This window comes from Artibeus jamaicensis, unplaced genomic scaffold (genome assembly GCF_021234435.1).
Source record: "Artibeus jamaicensis isolate MK-2021 breed Jamaican fruit bat unplaced genomic scaffold, CSHL_Jam_final scaffold_660, whole genome shotgun sequence".
Classification (NCBI taxonomy): domain Eukaryota; kingdom Metazoa; phylum Chordata; class Mammalia; order Chiroptera; family Phyllostomidae; genus Artibeus; species Artibeus jamaicensis.
In genome coordinates this window covers 6759989-6769626 of record NW_026522052.1, presented here as the reverse complement: position 1 = coordinate 6769626, position 9638 = coordinate 6759989, and the positions used below count along the sequence as shown (strand labels likewise).

At 53.2% G+C, this 9638-nt stretch overlaps 1 protein-coding gene across 8 annotated transcripts in view; it reads right to left on the bottom strand.

The window, feature by feature from the left end:
* Positions 1-2548: 2548 nt before the first annotated feature.
* Positions 2549-9638, bottom strand: part of NFRKB (nuclear factor related to kappaB binding protein) — a 34227-nt gene continuing 27137 nt past the window's right edge. For all 8 annotated transcript variants that reach the window (XM_037134149.2, XM_037134153.2, XM_037134154.2 and 5 more), the window contains 4 exons: positions 8002-8769; positions 4477-4583; positions 3639-3774; positions 2549-3524 (listed from right to left, as the gene is read on the bottom strand). In XM_037134149.2, the coding sequence (XP_036990044.2) occupies positions 3399-3524; positions 3639-3774; positions 4477-4583; positions 8002-8769 (1137 nt within the window). In that variant the 3' untranslated portion in view covers positions 2549-3398. The remainder of the gene's footprint in view (positions 3525-3638; positions 3775-4476; positions 4584-8001; positions 8770-9638) is intronic.

The window sequence follows — 9638 nt, the reverse complement described above, 5'->3', positions numbered from 1 at the left end:
AGACAGGGGGGCAGGTGCCACAGCGGTAAGTAAAACCGCCATGAGAGACCGAGGAGGGAGGACGAGCAGGGAGCTGCCCCGTCGGAAAAGCACTTCCCGGGCACAAAGGCAACTAGAGTTCACAGAGTGGAACAGGTTAGGGCAGGGGTGTCAGACTCATGTTCACCGGGGGCCACATCAGCCTCAAGATGGCCTTCAAAGGGCCGAATGTAATTTTAGGACTGTGTAAATGTAACTGCTCCTTAACCAGGGGCAAGGATCTCTACATTCGGCCCTTTGAAAACAACTGCGAGGCTGATGTGGCGCCCACTGCAAATGAGTCCAACACCCTGCGTTAAGTTCTCTCAAGTGACAAAGTGGGTCAGGCCAAATGTGAAGGTCCTTACAGGCCAAACAGTGCCGTCCACAGGCCTTTTTTGGACCTGAAATGTGTGTCTCGCTGGTTTCTCATCACAACCGCCTCTGGCATAAGTACCTCCAGTTCTCAGGGAAGCTGACTAGCCTAAGGTCGCACGGTTCTACTGAGTCGTACAACCAGCCCCCCAGGGACTCAGACGCCAGCTTCTGTCCCGCCTTCCCCTCTGCCACCCCCCACAAACTTGGCAGAGACCACGTACACAAAGCACCGTGTGCGCTTTGGAAGAAATGCTGTACTCGGTGGAAGGGGACCTCCATGGCGAGCCAGCATTTCAGAGTTGAAGTCTGAAGTCACAGCTTAGAGGCTGAGGAGGAGCTACTTGAAAACACCTATTTAATCTTTAGAAGCAACCCACAGTTACCCTTTCAGGATCCACTTCGGTTTGTGGCCGAAACCCAAACATTCCCTCAGCAAGGACTGGAGGACCTCCTGCTGGCCGTCAACATAGCCCACGTTCCTTCCTTGGGCCCTGAAGGTGGGAAGAAAAATCCTGCTCTTGCGTTCGCTTCCCCAGCGGAGCTCCCCACTTTGATTTAAAGGGATGGGCAGGGTGCTTCGAGGAAATGCAGAGGCTTCTCCAGAAGGCGAGGGCAAGGGGGTGGGGGGCGCGGTGTGAAACCTTCACAGGACTGAGCAGCCCTGGTGTGAACACTCCCAGACATGGCAGTCAAGGACAGACCCAGGCTCAGACACGCGGTCTGAATAATTCCACCAACCTGTCAACCAGCGGCTCAAAGACCTCATGGCCGCCACAGGTTCCTCTGGAGCTGTCCCTCGACACATACCCACCAGAGCCACCCCCTCTGTGCGACCAGAGGTGCGACCCAAGGAACCCTGTTTGGCGCCCATGCTGGTGGTGTCCCTCATCCCGGGAAGCCCGACCTGCACTGCTGTCCTGACACCTGTGTCCTCCTTGGGTGTAAACATCTGCGGCCACGAGCAGACGGGCAGTCGGGCTCGCTAAACACAAGTGTGGGGTGAGGCTGGGGCTGAAGGTTGGAACTCCTTTTAGTTGTTCTGAGAACTGAAGTCGTTCATTAAGTGCATTCAGAGGGAGGTAATTTTAACCAGCAGTAAATAGCTGAGACAGGATTCCGCCAATGTCTACCTTTTTCCCATTTAGAAACCCTGCCCTGTACTTTTCTGTGAACTGTGACTCTAGGGGACGGTGACGTGCACATATCGAGATAGCACACACAACAGAGGCAGCCTCCTTCCGGCAGGTCGCAGGCCAGCCTGGCTCCTTCCCTGCGGCCTCTCCTGCTCGCCTCTGTACCAGCTCTCTGCCCCTTAGAAAGCTCCCCCTTACCTCAGCTGACTCTCCTCCGCTCCTCGTAATCCATCCGTGCTTACCACTCTCAGCTCAGGATCCTCCCGAGCCTCATCGTCGGACACGTCACAGCCCTTCTCTTCTCGGGAAGGCAGCCGGGAATGTCCTTGACTTAGAACCAGAACACTGGATTTAACACCCAGGTTCTCTTTACCTTCATTTTCTCAGTTAAAAGAGGTGATAAACATTTCACGGAACTGCTTTAAGAAATACATGAGATATCTATGACACTTCTGTCACCCACCAGCCACTCTCCACGTCCCTGCTCCTCTGCAACTTGCCTGATGACCAGCCCCCCTCAAGAGGCCGCCCCAGTTCTTGCCCTCCACCTCCTCACCCAGACCCCGTCAAGCTCATCACTGGACTTCCGCAGATGCAAGAAACATTTTTAATAATCTGGATACTTTCGAGAGTTAGGGCTTCTCTAACTCTCGGAGAAGCAGAAAAGCTTTCCCACGCACCCCTGGCCCCAATACAAACAGGCATATATACTCCTAACCGCCGGTGCTTTAATTCAATTTGACACTTCAAAATACCACTGCAAGCTCTCCACCAGGGGCTTGAAGGAGGCTCAGAAATACGAAAGCCTGGGTTAAATAACGTGTATCGAGACTGACAGGCAGCTCGTGCTGCCTAGCAGGGGCAGCTGCTCTCTTCCTGCCATCTCCACTTTGGAATAAAAGTCAGCAAAGTTTTAAAGAACCATACAGAAAGTATCATAGGCTGGAAGGCCATATGGTCTCTGTGGCATCCATTCAGTTCTGCCTTCAAATTGAAATCACCCACAGGTAATACATAAATGAATGGGCATGGGCTGTGTCCCAATAAAACTTTATTCACGAAAACAAGTAGCCAGTCCAAGAGCCTGCTGACTCTTGCTCTGGAACAAAGCAGAATGCATCATCTCTGAACTGAAACAGTTTGTGCTGCAAAAGCAGTATTTCCGCAGCTCTCACCTCCGGGATCCACCAGCAATGCACTTGACCTGTGTGCAAACGAGCCCGAGGAGGAGGACGGCCGGTGGGTGAGGGCACAGACTGCGGTCAGGACCCTGATGCCCCCCTTACAGAGGCCGTGCCCAACCAACCCCCTTTCAGGGGATGCGCACCATCCCCACTTCCTATGTCTCTTCCATCTCGGAGCCTCTCCATCACCGTGTAGTCACCAAGTTAGCCACCAACTTAGAAGGATCCTGCTATTCTCACATTCTGGTCAAAATAATAACCAGTTAAAAAAATAAGTTACATAAAAATTTATGGACACAAAACTCCTAACCAGACCATGAGTCATGGAGAAGAGCACAGTTAAAACATACGATCCACACCCGTCACGAGGCTCATTCACCGCCTGTGCTCTGTGCTGCAAGCCCTCCCTCGGCACCCAGCTCTCAGAAGAGAACTTCTGCTTGTGTGACAATTGTGACCTCACACAAGCTTGAAGAGCGGCTTCTGTTGCATCAGTACAGAGCAGACCTGGAGAGAACCTTTGTCAGTGCCCCCACGTGGAGTGTGGCCGCAAAGTCTCCGCCACTGCTGCTACCAGCCCCTGCTGGCTGCCCGTGGACAGGGAGGCCCAGAGGAAGCACGGACCTCCCGCCCCTTCCCCTCAGCGGCAGGGCCGGGTGTTCGGAGAGCCCTCTTTCTCCCAGAGTCACTGCTGTTCAGGCGCCTGCTTGGGAGATGGAGCTGTGGTCACAACAACAGTGGAGACCGCCTTGGAGGGATTCGCAGCTGTTCCCTGTTGAAGGTGGGAGGCGGGCACAGTCTGGATGCGCACCTGTGTGCGGAGAGAGCGTCTGATCAGCAGATGCAAATGCACTCACCGGCTGAGAACACACAGCAAAGGAAAGCGAGAAACCCGGTACGGTCAACAGTTCACCTCGGACCTCACCTGTGTGGCCTGACCTTGTTGCTGGAGCTGCTGCAATTGCTGGGCAGTGAGGAAACTCACAGGCTTGTTGCCGGCAATGAGCTTAGTGCCCGCTGGCATGGTGGTGAGGATGATGTTGCGGCCTAACCCACCGAGGCTGTGGATGGAAAGCAGGGCAGGGTGTTACCTCCCGCCCAGAACCAGGCCGTGTGTGGAGGGAAAATAGGGCGGTCTGGTGCCCAGTGGAAATCCCAGCATTCTGGACTGAAATGGAAACCATCTCATGAGCCATGCTTTCTGTCAGCTTCTCTGCTTCCGGGACGAGAGCAAAGAGCAGGCCCAAACCTTGACCCTGATGTCCACGCCTCGATTAACAGGAGTAACGGATGAATAGGGCCCCAGAGAGGTGTGTGCTTTTGGTCAGAAACCCACCCCCAAACAGCTCCCTTGAAACCATCAGAATGACTCCCTCACACCCTTTATCCCTGTTTATCAGGGCCACAGGAAGCCTAGGCTCCCGAGTAAATAAGCCCTCACGCCGCAGCCTACCACACCACGGGGCTCACGAGTGTGAGGGGGCCCTCCCCAGCACCCACGGTCGAGTCCCACCCCATCACAGCTCCCCCTGCCCCGTCAGTGCTTTTCTCTGTAGTCTGTCTCACCACCCCATGCCGTATTTTACTTTATTCTCACTCCCCAATTGAGGACAGCAAGGATTTGTGTCTGTTTTGATCAATGCTCCTGAAACAGCACGTGAAACAGTACTAGTTGCTCGAAAAATCGTGTTGAGCACAACAGGAGATGTGGAGGGAGAGGCCCCCGGGGCGCCCTGCCCAGCCCTCACTAAACAAGCACTCACTTGGCTCCGAGGTTGCCTTTGATGATGGGGGCTGTGACCACGCTCTTGCCCTTCATCGGCTGGCTGATCACAGAGAGTGGGACCGTGATCCGCGTAGGCAGCTTCCCCTAGAGAGGAGGAGGAGACCAGGACATGAGGAACCAGAAGCCCGAGTCCAGGGCTACCAGAGCCGAGAGCCTGCACTCAGCAGCTCCCGGTCCCCGTGCCTGCGGGGCTCCCATGGTCAATCAGCTGCTGCTCATGGCTGCAGGTAAGGGCTCCTATGCTACATTGAGGGTCACCTGATCTGTCTGTCAATATTCTCTTTCTCGATACCTAAAGCACAGTCACCATGTAGGACCGCTCTCATCGGGAGTAAACGTGCACCTAGACCGGAAGGAAGATGTGGGCTCAATGCAGCACGGTGAGCCTCCGGGCTCCTGGGGCCTGCTCCTGAGGGGCCCCCCTGCACTCAGCCCTCCACAGCTGCCCCAGCTGTGGGGCGGCACACGGGCACTCGGGGGTTAACTCAGAACGCTCACGCCTGCCGCCCCCTGACCCCTGACGGCCACGCCTGCCTGCTGCCTGCCTGCTGCCTGCTCCGCAAGGGCCACGCTCTCCAGGTGCTTTCTGTTTTTCCCAGAGATAAGAAGAGGTCAGTCAGGGGTGACTAATCATAAACTCAACCAGGTCAAAGTCCAACCTCAAAGCTAACAAGGCCCAAGGAACAAAAAGTTGAAAAGGCCTCGTTTTGGGGATTTCAGGATGGCTAAGATTTGGTAATAGCATCCCCTGTTTTTAGGTTACCTGGTTTTTTAACCCTTGGTTGCTAATAAAATTTATATACAGTAAAATCCTCTGATGCGAGCCCTGGTCAGGTCACTCAGTTGATTGCAGCGTCATCTCATACACCAGAAGACTATGGGTTTGATCTCTGCTCAGGATATATATAAAATACCTGGGCTGTGGGTTCAGTCCCCAGTCGGGGCACATATCAGAGGCAACCAATCAATGTTTCTCTCTCACACAGACTTTTCTCTCTCTCCCCCCCCCCCCGACCTCCTCTCTCTAAAATCAATACATACATCCTTGGGGGAGGATTAAAAAATGATTCAAGATTTACACATAGAGAGCAGAGTGTAGGGGGGAAGTGGAGAGATTGAACAACAACAACAAAAACAACAACTCATGGACACAAAGGCGTGGTGACTGCGGGGGGAGAACTTGGGAGGAGGGGTAGAGGAGGGGAAGGGGGATAGATGGTGAACGCTATGCAGTAGAGTTGTGTACCTGAACCCTGTGTAATTTTGTTAACCAGTGTCACCCCAATTAAGACGTTAAAAAGGAAAAAAATTTACTCCAGAGGGATGGTTTGATAGACTGCTAAAAAACTGCACGGACATTTCCTATGGGCGAGCTGGCTCTGGAGAAGCCAGGTGCTCGGGTGCAAGGCCGCATCGGAGCGGCAGCCCCCTAGGAAGCACCAGGAGATGCCGACCGGCAACAGCACGGTGCCTCTAGGTGGATTTACTTGTTTTATTTTCTTAATGCCTCAATGCAGGGGTGTCAGACTCACTTTCACCGGGGGCCGCATCAGCCTCGGGTTGCCTTCACAGGGCCAAAGGTAACTTCAGGACTATAAATGTAACTACTCCTTCACACTTAAGTGACAGCTACCGCCGGGTAGAAACAAGGTGCCGGGCCACAGAAAGCAAGGCGGAAGGCGGGATTCGGCCCGTGGGCCTTGTGTGTGCCACCTGTGCCTTAGCCACTTAAAAACATTTCAGGCCACCAGTACAGCAACTGGAGTCGTCCCTGCGTGAACTGGCCTAACTGGCAGACCAGACAGGGAAATCTCAGTACTTCCTAACCCACCGAATGCTCTCTGGTCATACAGGGTGGGGCAAAAGCAGGTTTCCAGTTTAAGTTCACAAAACACAGAGTTGACTCTTGTGTTAATATTTATTAATTCTTGTATTCTTTTCCACACCAACACCCGCAACCTGCTCTGCACCGCCCTGGTATGTACCAGAGCAGAAAGAGGGTGGAGGCCATGGGCGGCAGCTCTCTGTGTTGTGAGGAGGGCTCCCGGGAAACAGCAGTGGGCCAGCCAGCAGTCTTCCTTGCTCTGGCTTCTGGGACACGAGCACTTCACTGTTTCCTTCTAAGCCACACCTCACGCAACAGGGTCTTCTGGCTGGCTGGCTTCACTAACCTGTATGTCCTCCTCTACCACTCGGGCTTCTACCCGAACAACTGCGGTTTCACTACACAGCTCGTTCAAACGGGTAGCAGTACGTTTGACCCCGTCCACATAAAAACAGAACACTGCTCTTTACCAAGAAACCACATGAACACCCCTGCATCCAGAAACACACACCTGTTTTAACTCAAGGATTTGGTTCATGGTACGTGTAGTGTTAGTGGGGAAGGGATAATTAGTCAATGACGTTGGAATAATCTGAAAAACAAAATGAGATCTCTGCCACATGCTATTCTAAAAGTTACATTTCAAATGGATTATCGGTTATACTTTTCTTCAAACTCTGAAAATATTTCATGAGAATACAAGCTAATATCTTTATAACCCTGGGGTAAAAAGGCAAGAGACATAAAACTTAGGAACCATAAAAGCAATATAGATAGATCTAATCAGATAACATACCCATAGAGCAAAATGACAGAGTAAAGAAAATATTTTCTGCACAAAGAATTAACACCTAGAAGATATAAAGGGTCACCTCAAACTATGAAAAAGCCAACCACCCGGAAGAAACTGGCAAAGATGTTTTCGCTGCAAGAGAGCACTGGCCAGCGTCCACAGGACTGGATGCCCGACCTCACTGAGGGCCGGGGAAACAGAAAAAGAGCCCTCTCACCCCCCACGACGGCTACGCAGAGGTAAAGCCCCCACGGTGCCCAGCGCTGGGTAGGGCAGGAGGCTTGCGGACTGGCTTGTAAGCTGTTGTGGCCTTTTTGGCAGCACAGCCACGTGTCTGAACCTTCAAGGTGTTACCTGCCGTGGCAGCACCGTTCCTAGGCCCAGAGCGCCCTCCAACGGCTGGACAAAACGCATCCCTTCCTTGGACTACCTTGGTCTCATTCCAGAGAACACACTCAGTATCTGCAGGGGGTCTGGAATGATCCCCAAGGCATATTTTTAAACGCAGCAAACTGCAGAGCGATATCTAGACTAAGATCTCTCATAGGGATTTTTTAGCCACATGTACGTGTATAAAAACGCCCAGAAGAAAAGGACTAGACGGATAAACGCCAAGACACCCACAGACATTAGCCCTCAGGGAGGGAGAACTAGGGGGTTGTGAGAGAAATTTTGTATTTTACTCTAGGTACTTAGGTACTGTTTTAGTATTTTTGTAAGAACATGTGCAGGTACTACTTTCATAAATCTGTTTCAAAATTAAACACCAACGTCTATTAGTAAATAAGCCTGTTTGGGTCACCTGAGGTGACACAGGATTTCTGTTCCTGAAGGGAGAGGCTCCCCAAGGGGAAGGGCTACTCTTCACCACAATCGGTACTCACAGCCTGCGATGTGGACACCACCGTGGTGCTGACAGGGACCTGCCGCACAGTGGGGGCTCCCGTGCCAATGCTGATGGGGGTGCTGGCCGCCCCGGAAGCCACGGCCACAGTCTTGGACACAGCAGCATTCACGCTGGGCAGGGACACCGCCGAGGTATGGACAGTGCCAGACCCGCCGGCCACGGCAGGGCCCTGCTTGGCGTGGGCCGCCACTGTGATGGTCTGGCCTGCTTTCGGGGGCATCACTCCCAGGCCCTGCACGATGCGAATGGTAGCAGCTGGCTTTGCTTCTGAAGAGGCCACTGCGCTCTTGCCCTTCTGGTCGGCCACACTCACGCCAAGTGCTGGCATCAAGCGAAAGGCTGAGCTCGAGGCTTCTGCTGGCTTGAGGTCGGGAGTCACCTTGACCACAGTGGTACCCGTTGGTGTGGCTGAAGGGGCACTGGCGGAACTGGCCTTCGCAGGGCTGTCGGTGGCATGCACGGGATTGGAAGTGACATGTAAGGTAGCAGAGATGCCCTTGCCTGCGGTGCCGCTTCCTGCCCCGAAGAGGTCCTGGGTCAGCTTGACCGTGGTGACCTGGGACTTGGCCAGTGTGGCCATCATGTCCGGAGTGATCCGCAGAACCGTCTGGCCTTTGGCATCTGTGGTGATGGAAGAGGGTGGCAGACGCAATACATCTTTACCCTGGATACGAAAGTTAGTGGCTGCAAGTGGAATGCTGCTGCCCGTCTGGGGCTTCACGCCGAGCTGCCCGGTGACCGCCACCTGGGTGGGGAGAAACAGCACTGACCAAAGGGTTCGCAGTGGCACTTGGGTGCAGAGCACAATCAGGCAAAGCTCCGTTGTGTGGGCATGCGCGTTTCATGTATTTTTCTAACTTTTTATTTTTTAAATAATAAACATTCATGAAAGAAGAGAACAGTGTGACAAATCCATGCACCTGTCCCCCAGCTTCAAAGGTTATCACTTTGTCAGTCTTGTTCTGTCTACCCTTCCCGAGGTCTGGGGGGCTGAGAGGGGGGGATAAAGGAGGTGTGGGAATTTTTTAAGTAAACTAACACATAGCATTTCCCTGACTGATACTTCTGTACATATCTCTAACCTAGAAGACTTTCTGAATTTAAAAAGTCATGTACTATTACCCAGTAACATATATTCACATTTCCCCAGTGGTCTTAAAAACTCTGTTTGTAGTTGCGCCAACCTCCACCATGAGAGCTGTACAGCAGTGGGGCCCAGCCCCCGGACGCAACGGATGCAACCCTTCCAGCCTCGGGGATTCTCTGCCACACAAGCACCTGCTCCTCTCTGCTGCACCACTGCCACCGGAACGCAAACATGCTGTGACACGTTCCATCCGCCAACCCGACAAACCCCTGTGGGCTGCACATCTCCCCCACCCCCACACCAGCCCCAGTTCTCTGCTCTCTTCAAAGAGCCAAATTACTCTAAAAATTACCGTCACTATCTCCATCTCTTTGCCTCACATTCTCTTTTGAACACATCCCCCAAAAGCCATTGGTCCAGTGGAGCCAGTCAGGTCCGCTCCGCACCCACATCCAGCGAGGGGCCCATCCTAACCCTTGCACCCCTCCCATTCTCATGCACCTGGTGCCTGCGCTGACCTCAAGGGG